The 18,709-nt window shown below is 35.6% G+C and overlaps 2 protein-coding genes across 2 annotated transcripts; one reads left to right on the top strand and one right to left on the bottom strand.

Annotated features, from left to right (window-relative positions):
- Positions 1-825: 825 nt before the first annotated feature.
- Positions 826-8,187, top strand: lsm5 (LSM5 homolog, U6 small nuclear RNA and mRNA degradation associated). Its single transcript, XM_056469381.1, has 5 exons — positions 826-896; positions 1,677-1,772; positions 3,106-3,133; positions 3,719-3,791; positions 7,772-8,187. Exons 1-5 carry the CDS (start codon positions 851-853, stop codon positions 7,802-7,804), a joined length of 276 nt encoding a protein of 91 aa, XP_056325356.1. The 5' UTR covers positions 826-850; the 3' UTR covers positions 7,805-8,187.
- Positions 7,727-18,592, bottom strand: psme2 (proteasome activator subunit 2). Its single transcript, XM_056469380.1, has 11 exons — positions 18,451-18,592; positions 18,110-18,142; positions 17,953-18,015; positions 17,696-17,782; positions 17,552-17,597; positions 13,906-14,003; positions 13,747-13,815; positions 11,858-11,925; positions 10,990-11,044; positions 9,798-9,884; positions 7,727-8,405 (listed from the first exon to the last, which is right to left on the bottom strand). Exons 1-11 carry the CDS (start codon positions 18,496-18,498, stop codon positions 8,325-8,327), a joined length of 735 nt encoding a protein of 244 aa, XP_056325355.1. The 5' UTR covers positions 18,499-18,592; the 3' UTR covers positions 7,727-8,324.
- Positions 18,593-18,709: the final 117 nt, after the last annotated feature.

The following is an 18,709-nucleotide window of genomic DNA, read 5'->3' as shown; positions in this document are numbered from 1 at the left end:
GATTTATAGGTACTTTTATTTAATCAGCATGTTTTTAATTTTGACCTGAGATGTTTCTTTCAAAATATAAAAAGATTCAATACAATAAGCCTCATTGTGAAGATGTTTCTCAGCTTTCGTCATTACCAAATACCAGTGCAAAAAAAGTCAAGTTTGACCAGGCAATTTATTTTATAGTACTAATTACATGTTGTCTATTGATGTTCCAAATCTGAATATAACTGTATAATATTTGTTTTTTACCCTGTACGGTTATAATATTGTCAAGTTTTACAAAAAATATGAAACCCTATTGTGGATGTTTACTGTCTTCTGTGTGAACATGTTTTGATTACCAATTTGGTCCACCATTCCATCTGAGAAGAGAGACTAGGAGGTCCATTATGTCACTGGCCCATGAACATTTCCTGCTTGTTTTCAAACTATTTTAACAAATGTAACAAGAGGCAATTGAATCATATCCTAACGTTAAAACAGCTGTCGTAACATTATTTATCAATATGTGGACCTTTCAGGATTCTCGGAAGCTATGGAAATGAAAAATGTAAAACAGGAGATAAGTGTGAACCATTGTTATTTACATTCCTCAAAATGGTCTATAAAACTTTTGCAATTACCATGACATATACAGTTACGCAACATTTTGGCTCACACACAACACTCAATCCAATAATTATAACTTTTTTTTGCTCTTCGTAAGAAAAACGTGGGCAACCCTGCTCTAATGTTACAGCTATAGACTGTAAAAAAAAAAAAGCCAAGCCCCTCGTATGCTATCGATGTGTGCTGATATCGATTATCCATGCTTGTAATCGGCTTCCGGTTCCGATTATTCAGGTCTGTTATCAAAATGGCGGCAACCACAGCAACGAATCCTTCGCAGCTTTTACCACTCGGTTTGTTTCACTTTCTTTGAAATTACTTATCATTTACTGACACAACTTTTGTATTATTGTACGGGACAGAGATCCCAGTCCGTCGCGTTCGTAACTCACTATGTTTTTTTTATTTAATTGAATACACATGTGCACAAACGATGTAACCCTAATCATCTCAATGTGTTTTTATTTTTTATTATTTAATTCCATTGCTTTATACATCAATGTGAGATTGATTATATATGAACGGAAGCCAGTCCCTTCAGTTAGTGTGGGCGAAAAAAATAATAATTCACTGATATGTTTCAATCTGTTGGAGTTTAAAATATTGTAATTGTGACCTGGGAACACATTTCTCATTAATAATTTTCATAAAGATGTATTTACAAGTAGGGAACTCTGAAATGAGTTGTGACATTGGAGATATTTATTACACGGTTAAAAGCCACTTCACTCTAAATATCTATTATAGGCTACAATTAATTTGATATAATACTCGCAGGGAATTTCTTGAGTAAAATAAGCCTAAAATAAGAACTTTAAAGAATAAATTTGGTATAAACATGTTACTCAATCACATACCTAGTAGTACATCCAATTAAATACAGTTTTATTAATGTGGTTTTGTAAAAGTTTACCTTGGCTGTATAGTTTTATTAACGTCTATCATAAATGCTTGTAAAGAGATTTTTGAACTTGTCTACATGGTTTTACACTTGTTTATCCCACTGACCACTCAAAATGTTTCCTATCACAGTCAATGATTGTGTTTATGATTGTGTGTATGCTGTCTTTCAGAACTGGTGGATAAATGCATTGGCTCTCGTATTCACATCGTTATGAAGAACGATAAAGAGATTGTGGGAACTCTGCTTGGGTTTGATGACTTTGTCAGTATCCTTTACCTGCTGGGGTAAAAATAATAATAATATGCTGGCACATATTTGTAATGTTTATGATTAAGTTTTAGATTCAGGTTTATTCAGTAAATACTTGTAGATAAAGATGTAGTTCCACATTTATATTATTCCACATAAATTGTATTATAACAGTAAGACTCTCACATTTGGAGGGCAGTTAAATAATAATAGTGTTAATAAGTCCAGATGGTGACATATTTATGTATTTACATGATAAAGTGTTACTTTGTAGACATTTAATTCTTTACTACTGTTTATTATATAAATGTTAGATTCTTTGTAATAATACTATTAAATTGACTTAAAATCATTGGCAAATTTCAAAGCTGTCACATAAGAATGCTGTAGCGGCAACATCGGTGACTGAACAACAACGTTATGGAATCAGTTTGCCTAAAGAATGTTCAATATTCACAGCTGAAGCCTGTGCTTTACTTTTAGCATTGGAATATAAAGAAAATGTCCAACAAAAGAACTCTTTACAGACTTTAAATCATGTCTCCAAGTGATGGAATCTTCAAAAAATTATCATCCTTTGATTTGATAATATTTTAACTAAAGTTGATCATTTACAAAACCAGTTTTATCATATAATTTTTTGCTGGGTTCCTGGACATGTTGGGCTTACAGGAAATGAGCGAACTGATGCAGCTCTAGCAGCTTTAAGGATGCTTTGAAATAAGTAGTGAACGAATGTCAAATTCCTCATTCAGAGATGAAACCCTTGTATAAACGTTTACTTTTTAAATAAGTGGCAAGAGGAGTGGAATGCATGGGAAAACAATAGACTGTATGAAACACAACCTGAAATCTCGAACAGAATTAAAGACATTTTAAGACTAGAATTGATCTAGTGATTTTTACCAGATGTCGTATTGGACATACAAGATTAACCCATGCATTTTTGCTTAAAGGTGAAGACCCTACTCAGTGTTTGCACTGCACACTTTCTCGTAGAGTAAAACTGATTTTACTGGACTGTCCTGCTTTTAATGATTCCAGAAGGTTTTTTTTAAATCAAATGATCTCTCTTAAGGACATTTTTAGCAAATTGACACCAGGAAAATCTTAGAATTTTTAGTGCTAAGAAAGTTATTTAATTTAAGTATTCATTTGTTGTTGTTGTTTTTTTTTGTATATTTATTATTGAAATGTTCTTGCCATGAAAATAGCCTTGGTTGCTGACATGTCATTAAATAAAAAATAAAAAAAAACATTACATCACATGTTGTCAACAAAGAGAAATGTAAATGTTTATGTAATATTATCTTAGCGATGTTGTACATTTCCTTGATACTATAAATCAGACATGGTCCTTGAGGATGTGACAGAATTGTAAGTATATTTTCCCAAACAAAAATATCAAATATGTGCCTAATTGTCTTTACACAGTGTATTATCGAATTGCTTTGACTTAAAGCATATTTCCCTCAAGATTTTAAATTCTGTCAACATTTACTCACCCTTCTAAACTGTGTTTGAGTTTCTAACGTTCAGTATCCTGTTTCAAAAATTTCAGGTGTCTGTTTTATTATAATAAAATTTATTATTTTATTCTGGAGATTAACTAAAGCTCAAGTTTATACTATTAAACTATTTATACTGTATATATTTATACTATAAACTATACTGCATATAGAAGGCATTTTCTAAAATTTTTTTTTTAAAGTATGCCTAGTTAGAGGTCAATTTAAATAAGTAATCAAATTTAAATTTAAATTTTTATTACTATTGAAACCATTTAAAAATTTTGTGACATTATTATTAAATAATAATTCCTTAAATGTACACTCATGTATTCAAGATGTAAGTAAAATTAGATAATGAAGTATATTTTCATAAACATTTTGTAGATGTAGATTACATTTATGAACACTTGGTATTTCATATTTCTTCATCTTGGACTTGTTTGTATCACAGTGAAATCACACCAGAGGGAAGAAGAATCACAAAATTGGATCAGATTCTGCTTAATGGCAATAACATCACAATGGTAAGACAAAAAAGTCCATCTGCAAGTCACCTCATGCATGCAACAATGAACAATATTTACTTTAAATGTAATTTACATTTTAAAAAAAAAATTAAATGTAATTTTTAATGCAAGTTTATGTAAATATGCTGTTGGCGGAGGTGGTCTGTTTTGTTTACTTTTATTACTATTTTACATGTTTAAAAAAAAAAAAACGAAGGTTGCATCTGTAATTTTAATTTGCTTTTATGTAATTTCAGTGTAATTTATTCATTCATTCATTTTCTTTTCGGCTTAGTCCCTTTATTAATCTGGGGTCGCCACAGCGGAATGAACCGCCAACTTACCCAGCACGTTTTTACGCAGCGGATGCCCTTCTCATCTCTGGGAAACATCCACACACACTCGTTCACACTCATACGCTACGGACAATTTAGCTTACCCAATTTACCTATACTGCATGTCTTTGGACTGTGGAGGAAACCCACATGAACGCAGGGAGAACATGCTATTGGCATGTGTGCGCCAGGTTTATATATTTATAACCGCCTCAGAGAATATTGCAGGTTGTGAGTCACTGCCACTGTTATTTTCAAGTGGTGCTCACTGCAGAGCCACTTGGGCAGAGCTGAGCTCCAGCAAGGGGGAGCTTGAGCTCCAACTCCTCCTTCCTTGCACTACTTCTACGAGTGATGTCACTGGGGGTTAGGGGTGTGGTGTACGCATTAAAGCAGCTTACAGGAGGAGGAGCTCAAGCTCCCCCTCGCTGGAGCTCAAATGGTTCTGTAGCGAGCAGTGTCTCGTTGTTTTTCGCGGTTGCGGGCTGAAAAGTTTGGCAACCCCTGCTCTAGATCTGCCAATTTCTGACGGCTGAATGAATGTTTTCTCATATAACGGTTTGGCTTCATCATAATGGTATGAACAGTTATAGAGGTGGCCAAATGTATATTTATATTATTTATTATTTTAATAATATTATTATTGAAGATAAAGATCAAAACAAATTGTTTCTCACTATTTAAAAGACTTGACCCCGTGAAAATTTTGTTTTGACGTCCTTCTGGGAGGATTGAGCGTTAGTTAGGGCAATGGTCTCAAACTCAATTCCTAAAGGACTGCAGCTCTGCATAGTTTAGCTCCCACCACCCCCAACTCACACCTGCTTAATAGTTTGTAGTACATTTACATTTAGTCATTTAGCAGACGCTTTTATCTAAAGTGGCTTACAAATGAGGACAAGGAAGCAATTTACACAACTATAAGATCAACAGTGAATAAGTGCTGTAGGCAAGTTTCAGGTGTGTAAAGTCTAAGAAGCAAAGCATAAGTAATGTAAGTTTTGTTTTGTTTTTGAGAGAGAGTACAGTTAGTGGTGTAGCCAGAGTGGCAATTGCAAATTAGGAATGAAAGTGGAGACTAAATAGTTGAGTTTTTAGTCGTTTCTTGAAGACAGCAAGTGACTCTGCCGTTCTGATGCAGTTAGGGAGTTCATTCCCAAAACTGGGCAGATTGAATGCGAGAGTTCGGGAAAGTGATTTCTTCCCTCTTAGGGATGGAACCACGAGGCGACGTTCATTCACAGAATGCAAGTTTCTGGAGGGCACATAAATCTGCAGAAGTGAGAGCAGATAAGAAGGAGCAAAGCCAGAGGTTGCTTTGTAAGCAAACATCAGAGCTTTGAATTTGATGCGAGCAGCAACTGGCAGCCAGTGCAAACGGGTGAGTAGCGGAGTGACGTGCTCTTTTGGGTTCATCAAAGACCACTCGTGCTGCTGCGTTCTGAAGCAGCTAAAGAGGTTTGATAGAGTTAGCTGGAAGCCCGGCTAGTAGAGTTGCAATAATCCAGTTTGGAGAGAACAAAAGCTTGAACAATGAGTTGAGCTGCATGTTCAGATAGGAAGGGTCGGACCTTTCTGATGTTATAGAGTGCGAATCTGCAAGATCGAGCAGTTCTAGAAATGTGGTCAGAGAAGTTTATTTGGTCATCAATCGTTACTCCAAGGCTTTTTACCATTTTGGATGCAATAATGGTTGCCCCATCCATCTGGATTGAAAAGTTATGGTGTAGAGTCGGGTTGGCAGAAACTTTTCAAGTAGCGTTTGATCCAGGTTGGGTTTCTTTAGCAGTGGGGTTACCCTAGCCTGCTTAAATGAAGTAGGGAATAGACCAGAGTCAAGAGATGTGTTAATTATGTGAGTCAGTGTTGGTATGACTGCAGGAGAAATGGCTTGCAAGAGATGAGAGGGAATGGGATCAAGCAGACAGGTGGTTGCATGGCTCGATAGCACGAGATTGGACACCTCAGACTCAGAGAGCTGAGAAAAAGAGGTGAGTGTGTGTGGTGTTGGTGGTGTATCTTGCGTGTTTGTTGTAAGTGCAGCAAATTGAGCACTGATTTTTGCAGTTTTTGTGCAAAAGAATGTAGCAAAGTCATCAGTAGTAAGTGTGGAGAATGCGGGTGGAGGAGGTGAATAGAGGAGGGAGGAAAATGTTTTAAAAAGTAAGCGAGGATTGGTGCCACTGTTGATTTTCTGACGGAAGTTTGTGTGCTTTGCAGAAGTAACCTCAGCCGAGAAAGAGGACAGAAGAGTTTGGTATGTTATGAGCTGTTCAGGATTTTTAGTTTTTCACCAAATTGTCTCTGCAGCCCGAAGTTTTGAGCGATGCTTACGGAGAACATCAGAGAGCCAGGGTGCAGGAGGACTGGGACGGGCTGGCCTGGATGTAAGAGGACATAGTCTGTCTAGACATGATGCTAGTGTGGAGCAAAGTGTATCAGTGGCACTGTTCGTATCAAGTGCAGAGAGTTTGCAAGATGGAGGAAGAGAGTCTGAAACAATGGTGGATAGTCTATCGGGTGAGAGAGAGCGTAGGTTTCTGCGAAAGGCAACTAGTGTTGGAGTGTGTGGTGGCTCAGGAGTAATGTGGATGTTGAGAGACAGAAGGAAATGATCCGATGTTTGTAGTGGAGTTACTAGTGTTTGATCAGTCAAGCAATGTCGAGTGTAAATAAGGTCTAGCTGATTACCTGATTTGTAAGTAGCAGAAGTAGGTGCTCTTTTGAGGTCAAAAGAGGCAAGCAGTCTGGAAGTCAGCAGCTTGAGGTCTTTCAATGTGAATGTTGAAGTCACCTAGCACCAACAAGGGAGTGTCATAATCAGAAAAAGATGAGAGAAGAACATCCAGTTCATCTAAGAAGTGACCTAATGTACCCGGTGGGTGGTAGATGACGACCACATTTATGTAGAAGGGGTGGATAATGGTGACTGCATGGAATTTAAAGGAGCTGATTTTTGGCAGTGACGGTCTCTGAGTGAATTTCCATTCTTTGGAAATCAGTAGTAGTCTTGAACACCTTGATTAGTTGGATCAGCTGTGTTTGATTAGGGTTGGAACAAAACTGTGCAGAGCTGCAGCACTCCAGGAATCGAGTTTGAAGCCTTTGAATTAGGGGAATCAACCCCCCTGTAATTTGCTTCCTGGTAGTATCTTGAATTAGTGTACTGGATATAAAGCAGTAATGCTTTTGAGTTAAATAATTTTTTTATATGGAAATGTGCTCACATCTACATTATACTAAAATATCTAAAATGTTGTTTAGGGATGATGGATCATTCAAGCAAATCAGGGTTTTGAATTGAATGGAAATGTTTTCCAAAATCTGATAGAAATGGACTTAAAAGTTAACTCTAAAAGTTCTCAAACAAGCAGACCAAGAGACTAATAGGAGCAAGTTTTATTGCCTGCTTTAATATAGTCACCGTCAAAGGTGTAATCTGCAAGTTGTGGATTACAAAGTCTAGAGAAAGATTGGTTATTTATTGTTGGGTCATTTGTTATAAAAGCGTACATCAGTCCAAAATTTTATTAACTGGACCATATTTTCATCTTTTGTCTTTCCTGAAGCATGACACAAGGAAATTGCACATTAATAGAACAAAACACATGAGATTGCTTCATTTCAAATATATTATAACCATTTGTTTATTCTGTTTTCCAGCTGATTCCAGGAGGAGAAGGACCAGAAGTTTGAAAAATGTGTAGTGACTTTTCAAAAGTATACATTTTAAGTTTTCATTCTCTGAAAGAAACATCATGTCTGGTTTTCAAAGATATGTTTGTTTTTCACATTAGTTCTTTTATTACTTAACCCATCTAAAACATTTTTGTAAACATTTGTTTCATGTTACAATAAAACAAATACAATGAATCAGTGTTGGAATTAATTTTAAGTTGTAACAAAATTTGGTATGATATGTTATGAAAGTGAGGATAAAGAAACAGGATATTTTGTGAAATCATCGTTGCTTTTATTGTGGTTGTTTGCTTTAATAACACGTCCTGTTTGTAAATTTGTTGGTCAGTTTTGCTGATTTATTTTTTGTATATGCTGAAATAAATGCAAATTGAGCTGTACATCATCTCATCATTTGTACCACAACGCACTGTATGTTTATGACTGATTTATGTTCAGTAATGTATCTCTAGAAAGTCTGAAAACAGGTCTAAGTTGTGCTACTGCATGTTTATTTCTGTCCTGGTAAACATCTGTCTCAGTACATGGAGGGCTTCTCTTCTCCTTTGGGATTCGTCACCTTCTCCAGGTTCTTGCTGATGACGTCATACAGTTCCGCCTAAAAACAAAAAACAGCCATCTTACACTAAAAATCACACACACAAAAAAATTACAACGTGTTTTTATGTTACTTTAAATTTAATAACTTAATCAGGTTAATCAGGCTAAACAAACTACACTCACTGGCCACTTTATTAGGTACACCTGTCCAACTGCTCGTTAACGCAAATTTCTAATCAGCCAATCACATGGCTGCAGCTCAATGCATTTAGGCATGTAGACATGGTCAAGACAGTCTGCTGCAGTTCAAATTGAGCATCAGAATGGGGAAGAAAGGTGATTTAAGTGTCTTTGAACATGGTATGGTTGTTGGTGCCAAATGGGCTGGTCTTATTATTTCCGAAATTTCCAATCTACTGGAATTTTCATGCACAACCATCTCTAGGGTTTACAGAGAATGGTTAAAAAAAGATCACATCCCGTAAGTGGCAGTTCTGTGGACCCAAATGCCTTGTTGATGCCAGAGGTCAGAGGAGAATGGCCAGACTGGTTTGAGCTGATAGAAAGGCAACAGTAACTCAAATAACCACTTGTTACAACCGAGGTCTGCAGAAGACTGAATGCACACATGTTGAACCTTGAGGCGGATGGGCTACAGCAGCAGAAGACCCCACCGGGTGCCACTCCTGTCAGCTAAGAACAAGAAATTGAGGCTCAAATTCGCACAGGCTCACCAAAATTAGATAATAGAAGACTGGAAAAACATTGCCTGGTCTGATGAGTCTCAATTTCTGCAGCAACATTTGGATGGTAGGGTCAGAATTTGGCATCAACAACATGAAAGCATGGATCCATCCTGCCTTGTATCAATGATTCAGGCTGGTGGTGTAATGGTGTGGGGGATATTATCTCGGCACACTTTGAGCTCAAACGCCCCAACCTACCTGAGTATTGTTGTGACCATGTCCGTTCCTTTATGGCTACAGTGTAGGATAACGTGCAATGAGTTCACTGTACTCAAACGGCCTCCACAATCACTAGAACTCAATCCAATAGAGCACCTTTGGGATGTGGTGGAATGGGAGATTCACATCATGGATTTGCATCCGACAAATCTGCAGCAACCGTGTGATGTTATCATGTCAATATGGACCAAAGTCTCTGAGGAATATTTCCAGTACCTTGTTGAATCTATGCCACGAAGGATTGAGGCAGTTCTGAAGGTAAAAGTGGTTCCAACCGGGTACTAGTAAGGTTTACCTAATAAAGTGGCCGGTGAGTGTATATTTTTACTTTATTTGATTGATGAAAATTGAAATTACTAAAAATATAAATTTGATTCAACAACAAAAAAAATAGGCAGAATCTTTTTACAATGAAATCTACAGCTGTGTCCACAGTTATGGTTAATTCGTATTTTCAATTTATAGCAAATAATCGAAAGACTTACATAGAAACCGCATATATCAAGCACAATCACTCGAATCTCAGAATATGCTGCTTCATCCTTCTCATGCACCAGAGAGCGATAATCCATCTGTCAAAAAGAACAAGTGCTTCATATTACACAATGGTAAAAAAAAAAATCAAAGTTTTAAACATTATTTAAAATTATATTGTATTATTATATTGTATTAGAGTTACCCGCAAAAGAGTTCAAATTAAATAAAAATGTTATGTTATTAGTTAATCACCATTATGTAGTTTCAATCCCCTCAGACAACACAAATTAAGATATTTTAGACGAAATCCTAGAGCTTTGTCATCCTCTATAGACAGTAACGGTCATGAGGCTAGAAAAAAAACCAAAAAAGAACAAAAACACTAAAAACATTCTATGTTATTTCATATGAAGCTACAAGAACACTTTTGTGTCAAAAAAAAACATGGAAATGACTTTGTTCAACAATAACTTCTATTTGCTGTCAGGTTGTTTTTTGGGGGGGCACAAAAGTGGAGATTCTTATGATTACAGTTGAACCAGTGAAGTCCTATGTAATGGTCTGACAATGTTTAGGCTCCTTTTGGACTTTGAATGCCTTATGACTATTGCTGTCTATAGAGGACAAGAGAACGCGGATTTATTTTAAAATGTCTTAATTTGTGTTTCTAAGATGAATGAAGGTCTCAGTAGATTTTTATAACATGAGGTTGAGTAATTAATAACAGAATTTTTATTTTTGTGTAAATTAACCCTTTAATATTACATCATGGAACAATTATTTTATAGAAAACTTAAGACTGAATTGCGAATAATAAAATAAAATACACTTAATGATTAAATAAGTTTGACTTCTATGAACATTTTAATTTAAATTCTCTGTTCAGTTCACCATTAAAGATTCATATGTCTTCATTAAATACGCCCAAACCTTTCAGAGTACATATAATGAAAGTGATTATTGTTCTTGGTGGAGCTGTGGTTATAATTTACACATTAAAAAATGTGTATGCGTCTTTATTCTGACACCTTTATCAGACATTTTGAAAAACAATTTTCATAGTATTTATTTTTAAGTATTTGCACCATAGATCAAAGGGTTAACTGGCAAATGGCAAAATGAAAATATGATTTTGAAATCTTACTTAACTGTAGAAAGAAAGAAAGAAAGAAAAATACACCAAAAAGTTGATTCTCTCACCACATGGGTGTCTTTGGAAGCTTTGGCCACTGCATCACCTCTCTCTGAGAAGTACCTGCAGATAACAAATCTTATTACCAACATCACACTGTGGAATAAATGAGTGTACTTTAAAATATTGCACATCTATGTTCAGTAAGATGATCATTGAACTGAAATTGTCAAGAATTGCTCATACGTTATGCTAATTGAGGGCTTCTGGGAGAGATAACCCAACACTATGATTGACTGGGGAGCTAGCTGTCTCTGAGGATTTTGTAACTTCAAAAAAAAAAAACCCAGCTCACCAAATGATTCATTGTAAATTCATCTTTAAGGCTTTTGCTACCACTTGCCTGTTATTTAAAATGAAAAGAAAATCAGACCGTTTTTGTCACTTGTGTAACAACTTTGCACAAGGTACTAATATACATATGTTCTGGGAATGTCCTCAAATCGCATTATTCTGGTTCAGGTGTACGAGACCTATTAGATCTAATGAAAACTCAGATCCAATGTGATCCATTACTTCTGGATGATTCATCAATCTGCTTATCCATCAACCAAAGAAAGGATCTATCAGTTGTTCTGACTGCTGCGGCAACAAGATCCTGAAAATAAGGCTGGATCCATCTACTCCAATTGAACTTTCTCGGAAACTCTATCTATTGGACATTTTGCAATATACCACAGCCAAAATATATGGCGCCAGTAAGAAATCATCTCAGAGAGATACTGTATCAATTGTTTCAGTCCTGACTTTGTACCTATTATTGCACTATTACTGTTTTTTTTTTTTTATATTTGACTTTGCTTTACTTTGCTTTGTTGTATATAATTCAAAACCTAAAATGTTCAATAAAAAAATACATTTAAAAAAGCCTCATACTTGTTAATGTTTGTCTGGAATCCCTCCACTTTGGTCTTCACAGCAGTAATCCTCTCAATGATTTTTTCCTAAAATATCAAACAGTCATTTTAGCCACTGCTTATCTTAAAGTTTCAGAATCAAAAATGTGTCGAAGAATATGAATGCACTGCAAAAAATGCTTGTTTGTAGTCCAAATATCGAAAACAAAAAATTAAACCAGGAAGCGTTTTCTATAGACAAGCAAAAATTGTCTTGTTTTCAAAGATAATGCATCAAAATTAAGGATAGTATTTCCTTAAAACAAGCTGTATAATCTGCCAATGGCGTAAGAAAAATAATTTTCTTTTTACTTTGATATAATATAATTTTTCCTACCACACTGGCAGATTATACAGCTTGTTTTATGGAAAGTCACTTAAAGATGCAGTAGGTGATCTTCCAAAATGCTATTCGTTAGCATATCTTTCAAACACAGTCCCTCCACTGCCATCTAAAGCCATGCTTCCTGAAACACGAATGTGCGCAACTTAAAGATGACCATAGACAACCCACTAGATCATGTCATTCGCCAGTTAGAAAACTTTATAGTACTACAAATCAAACAAAAAACTGTAATATATCTAGCACGAGTTGTGTAGCAAGCAAAACTTTGTCATAATGTGCAATATTTCATGCATGCAAAGTTCGCTGGTCTCACTCTCTCTTGTGCTTTGTCCTAAAATGACTACTCTATGCTTAGTGGTTGGCTGATGGGGTGCAGGAATTACACTTATTACTAAGCCACTGTACTATCAGAATTTCAAAATCAGTCTCTGGTTTCTTTCCATTTAAAGATGTTTACTGAATTTTCAGCATCATAACAAACTCCGGTCAAAAGATTGTGTTGCTCAGTCTTTCTTCTTTTCACTTTTCTATATCGTAATATAACTCAAACATGTGTAAAGTGTACATAAAGTAGAGCACTATTAAGAAATTTATATGAAATCAAATTATGGCTCTTACAGCCATACTTACATGAAATTTCAGACCGAATATTCAAAGTAGCATGGTAAACAATATAGGGGCTGTGTCAAAGGTTGTCATTGTTAAAAAATTAACCAATGTGAAACCAACTTTACCTCAGTAAAACAGGCTTGGCGGAATAGCCTTATTTACTTATGTTTCGTCGTTAAAACTAAAAACTAAATAAAAAAAGGTTTGAAATTAAAAATATTCATATCAATCTTTTGTCGGAACACTTCTGTGCATATAGCCCAATCATAAGACGACAAAATCTACATCTGCTTTGCGTGACTAAAATAGTTTAAAATCAGAACATTACCTGTCTAAAAGAAATACTTCAGCCATGGGGTCATCTTTCCTCCAGCGTGCAAAACTAACTCCAATATTGATTCAAGATTTTAAAAAGTTTTGATTGAGCAATTGTTTTTACCTCTCTCTTGTGTGCACATGAACGCAGCACGCGTGCACGCACAAACGGCGGATCTGTGTGAACGGGCTGCGCAGATGTACAAATCTAAGTTTGTTGACAGACAGTTTGGGCTACTTATCAGAATTATGGGAATTGTCGGCCTAGTAAATTTTAATTGGATGAATATTTTTTAGTATTATGCCTTACCCAGAATATAAAAATACATATAAATATATTTAGATCATTTATTTTCATTACTATTAACCAGCACAACAAAAAAATGTTTATGAAAACAATCACCTACTGCACCTTTAATTATGATGTATCATTTCTGAAAAGAAGACAATATGTTTTGCTTGTCTATAACACGCTTCTTGATTTAAGAGTTTTATATACTTGGACAAGAAACAAGGCAAAAAACTTTAAGTAAGGAACACATTTTTAGCAGTATGTATATAAACCAGTGATCTTAAATTAGGTGTTAAAATTTAATAACCTGAATTGCAACTCCAAAGTCATTTCCATCTTCAATTTTGGGAATCAGATGAGCAATCCAGCAAGAAACCTGAAGAAGAAAAAAAGATAAACTACTGCAAAACGACTGTATATCTAGGAAAAAATCTGATAATTTTTCTAAAACGTTTTGTCCACTTACAGCAATGCAGGTCTCCTTCAGACCCATTATCTCTGGTTTCACAATGTCAAGTAACTTCACAATCCTCTCATTTCCTTTGATGAAACCACACTTTGGAGCTAAAAAAAAGTCACATTACAATTAATATTCCATATCTCCACAACATTTTACAATTATTATTGTTTAGCATGCATACATACAGCACACAGGTTTAAATTGTGAGCATTGTGATGAACACTTAATTTTATATGCTAAGCAGGTTCCTTAATTTTTTAGGTGTAACTTTTTTAACAAGGTTATTTGGTGCTGATACCTTGTGAGTTTTAAATATTAATTTAATTTTTGAGTTTTATTTGAACACACATAATGTGAGGTAAGAGGAAATATTGCAATGTCAATTTTATGGAATTTTGTTGTGCAGTCGTTTATTCACTAAACCCTGCTCAAGTTATTTTATAATTATTTTGTCATTTATCCCTTTCTTTCTGCTCTTTAAGGAATAGCTTACCCAAAAATTATGTACTCACCCTTAACTTGTTTCAAAGCTTTACAAGTTCTTTCTTCTGTTAAACACACATAAACTTTGACTTAGTATTTGTTTTCCTCCTACTGAAAGTTGATTGTTTGTTGCGCTTTCAGTTTTCTTCTAAATATCTTAATTTGTGTTCAACAGAAGAAAGAAACATAAATAGTGAGCAATTTTTCATTTTTGGGTGAACTATCCCTTTAAGTCAACCTCCCAGACCTTTAAGGTGTGTTCACGTTTGTAGTCGTCTTGGTTTGTATGGTCTGAAAAAATGAAATTATTAAATTTAGCCCTGGTTAAATTACCTGTCATTTTTGGGACTTAAGCTAAAGATAAAAAAGGAAAATATGTATATTTATTATCCATATTGTAAACTTCCTTTGTTAAGAACTTGTGAAGAGTTTACTACATAAAAAAACAGATGTGCTCAAGCATTCTGTTTCTTTTAGGGGTGAGAACCTTGTGACATTCTATCCTGTTGTTACATTCATATTCTGTAAAACACAGTAGAGTTTCTTTGTTTAGTGTGCACCAAGTTTCAGATGACAGTGTTCACACTGATTCAAATTAAATGTAGCACCAAGGTAATCACACCACAGTTTAACATTACATAGTTCTGAGCGTGCTTCACATGCTTTAATAAAAGTGTCTGCTAAATGAATAAATGTAATACGATATGCACTTATACACTAAACCATGTGCTGTATAAATTTAGTCGCTTTCCAAATGGAACACTAACATTTTTTAAGAACTCATGTTTGGACTGTGTTTGCCCAGTACCATGTGGTTGTGTTGTGTTTACTTCTCCATGTGCTCCATGTTAATTCGATTTAGGTGTGTTTGGTCATGTGGTTCCTTTTTCTGTTTCCCTCCTTCGTTATCTTGTAGTATGTTCACCTGTTATTGTCATTAGTTTGTGCATTAAGTTCCTTTTTTCTCTTCCTGTCTGGTCTTGAATGTCTACCCTGTGTTTATCGGCACTGGCTTGCTTGGTTTGGGACTTGTAGAGCTGCGCATCGATGGATTTGCTCTTCAGTGTTTGGACTCTCAGCCAGGGGTGTAGCAACCGGGGAGGACTGGGGGACTACGTCCCCCTCACTTTTAGAGACAGACCATTTAGAACCAGGTAATTAATAATTATATGAACGTATGATCTCATACAGCCGTCCCCCCACTTTTAAAATGTCCGCTTCGCCCCTGCTCTCAGCAGTGAAAATTAAACCACACTGAACTGAGCTAAACTGAACTTAAACTTTGAAAACTGCACTGACACTGTTTCAATTCACTATACTTTTCTATGTGAAGCTGCTTTGAAACAATCTACATTGTAAAAGCGCTATAGAAATAAACATGAATTGAATTGTTTATCCTCCTGTGCTGCGTTCCTTTTTACTCCTAGAGATACTGTTAAATTAACTAAGATGTATTATATATGTCGTTTTTTTTCAGTCAACATTTAATAGTTTCCATGAATTAGCAAGCTACCAAATAGTACCTGAATACAACCCCAGTCACCACCAGGAGGTGGTGTAAAAACTATTTTGCTTGCACAATTCAAAATAATTACTCTAAATTTCAGAGCTTGATAGTGCCTTCCATTCCACTAGCAAGCTGTAAGTGTTAAGTGCATAAAGTTTTTAAATTGACCCTTTGTTTCAGCTGAATAAGGCCCAATACCAATTCTACCCCTTAGTGCTTCTCCTTACCCCCCTTACTAAAGTTCTCTTTAGATTGAAGGCTAGATAGCCCTTGAAACAGAAATTTTTCGGGACCACACTCGGAACCAATGGGTACAAAAATTTTCCAGAATACACCATTTACAACGGCAGCTTGGCTGCACATGGATGTCAGGAGATGCACGAATTATTTTTTTTTTTTTACCAACAAACAAACAAGCATATGTTTTAATACATTCATAACAGCATTTGTGTTTTACCGTCATGCTTTTTAAAAAACGATAACCTCCAACCCCCACCACAAAATTTTCACTATCTATAATCCATAACAATAAATCCTGTATAGTAGTCCCACAACATACATTCACATCTGTCACTTGAATACCCTGTCAGAAAAGTCTGGTGACTGGAAATGAACTTTTTACAGGGTCTACCACTGGAATAACTACAGCAGTCGCCATCGATCTCATGAAGTAAGAAATCATGACAACATATGATAACGTGTACAGGTGCTGTAATGGTGTCCCAATTTTTATGGGTAAAATTTGAAGCCTTTCCCTTTCACACTCAGTTTCAAGGGTCAAGGGAAAGTGGTGGGGGTACAAAAATAGAATTGGGATTGGGCCTAAGTGCATGATGCAGGTATTTAAAGTGTAATTTTTCTAGAATTTACAGTGTGGCTGCACTACTCACAATATCTATACAACAAAAGAACTGAAAAGTGTGTATTTGTGCAATTTGGAACACACCAATTTATTTGGGGAATCAGACAAGACTTACTGGTAACTGACCTTTGGGTCCCTGACAAAACTTTGCTGACTGGTTTTGACTATTCCTACACAGATCCTATAAATCTACATTGTCATCTAACACCAGAAACAAAACATTGTCCTTATTGAGCTCACATGACCAGCCAGATACAGCTGTGTGTGTGAGTATTCTTGGCTGTGTGTATAATGACATAGGTATAACGAAATTAACATGGTTTAACTACAATGTTTGACGAAAAAATAATTGCAAAATTTGATGCTCATTCTTGCAAATATTGCAACCGAACATGCTTTTCAAGAATTGGGCTCTGTAATCACAGCAAGTACTGTAACCCAGCAAATAAAGGTCCCATGGTATAGATTACATTGTCTTACAAGATAGAATGATGCCAATAATTAGTTAAAGACATATGGTTCTAAGAACTAGCTACCAATAGCAAATGCAGTTAACATTAGCTTTTAGTACTGTATGTGTGTGTCTAGTAACACTAAAATACTGTGCCAGTTTTTTTTTTTTTTTTTTGCATGTATTCAGCCAATCAACTTACACTTACATCACTGGTAGTTCCTATTATTCCTCTACTAAAAATAGTTTGTAGTTCATGTAGTGCAAACATGCTGAAAAGTAATAGTTGGAGAAACTGTGAAGAAGTTCCTCTGGTGTGAAGCCTTTTAAGTGTGTGTGTACACATTACCTTTCTTCTTTTTCTCATCATCTTCATTTTTATCTGTCTCCATCTCCTATTAAAATATTTTATATATATTGCCATAAATTCTTTTTTAATATTATTGTTATTTCAGAAAGCATCATTATTATGAATATTGAGCTGGATGCCAACCTCTTCCTCTGGGGCAGGGGGGTCAGGAATGGGTATGTCCAGGGGTGCATGGAGAGATGAGAGGTCAGTGATACTAAACTCATCCCCCTAAAACCACACACACACACACACACACACACACACACACACACACACACACATAAATAATAATGCAGCAGGAACAGGGTATTGATGAGTTCATTTAAGGACACATTTAGCCTAGTGCTGATTTGCATGTAGTCACATCTGCCAAATGATTAAATGTACGCAAAATATACCTTTAGCAGGTTGTCAAGCTGTGAGATCTTCAGCGGTATGTAATTAGAGAACAGGTCTTCTGCCTGTTAACAAAAGAACTATCAGTCAACACAAACAACAGTGCAGCAACAAGACCAAATATAGCCCATGTTTGAATTATCTGAAGTAAACTCATACCTGCTTATACAGTGACTGGCGGTAGTTTTCTATCTGGATGAAGATAACACAAATGTTCAATTACAATTCATTTATCTTAGAAATTCTTTGTTCTACAAGCATGGCGCCTTCAGGTAAAGTTACTTTCACTTTCACTGTGGATGAGGAAGTGTGACTCAGGATTTTTGTAACAAATAAATTGAGATATTAAGCAGTTGGTACGCTCGATAATATCCATACATTCGACAAAATGACCTTTAAAACGCCCTACAGGATCCAAACTCAATGCACAGCTCAAACAAACGGGTTTTACTTCGAGTTTGTAGACGGAGAATATATAAAGATTATAAAGATGAACTTACCCTCAATGCATTATCGGAGTTTAGCTTCAGTACGTTAGCTTTAGACATAATGAAAGCAATTTGTCTTAATAAGAGAAGCAGGTCGCAAGCAGAGAGACGCAGACGTTTAGATGACAAGTTTCCCTTCGCGATACTTTCGATTTCTAAATGACGCCCACTAAGTTCACGTCAGGACTCTGGGTAAGTACCGGTGAACTATGCATTTCCATATTACTGTAGAAAATGTTACAACACCTATTTTCTTCTGTTTTGATTTATT

This window comes from Danio aesculapii, chromosome 12 (assembly GCF_903798145.1).
Source record: "Danio aesculapii chromosome 12, fDanAes4.1, whole genome shotgun sequence".
NCBI lineage: Eukaryota > Metazoa > Chordata > Actinopteri > Cypriniformes > Danionidae > Danio > Danio aesculapii.
Note: the sequence above shows the minus strand (reverse complement) of the source record. Positions and strands in the feature narration are given on the sequence as shown.

Bases quoted from the DNA above. Each gene is read 5' to 3' on its own strand.
- lsm5 (XM_056469381.1), top strand. From the start codon at position 851: ATGGCGGCAACCACAGCAACGAATCCTTCGCAGCTTTTACCACTCG. The intron at 897-1,676 runs GTTTGTTTCACT...GCTGTCTTTCAG, and splicing joins TTCGCAGCTTTTACCACTCG to AACTGGTGGATAAATGCATT. The intron at 3,792-7,771 runs GTAAGACAAAAA...TCTGTTTTCCAG, and splicing joins ATGGCAATAACATCACAATG to CTGATTCCAGGAGGAGAAGG.
- psme2 (XM_056469380.1), bottom strand. From the start codon at position 18,498: ATGTCTAAAGCTAACGTACTGAAGCTAAACTCCGATAATGCATTGAGG. The intron at 17,783-17,952 runs GTATATTTTGCG...GTGTGGTTTTAG, and splicing joins AGCTTGACAACCTGCTAAAG to GGGGATGAGTTTAGTATCAC. The intron at 13,816-13,905 runs GTAAGTGGACAA...TTTCTTCTTCAG, and splicing joins TGAAGGAGACCTGCATTGCT to GTTTCTTGCTGGATTGCTCA.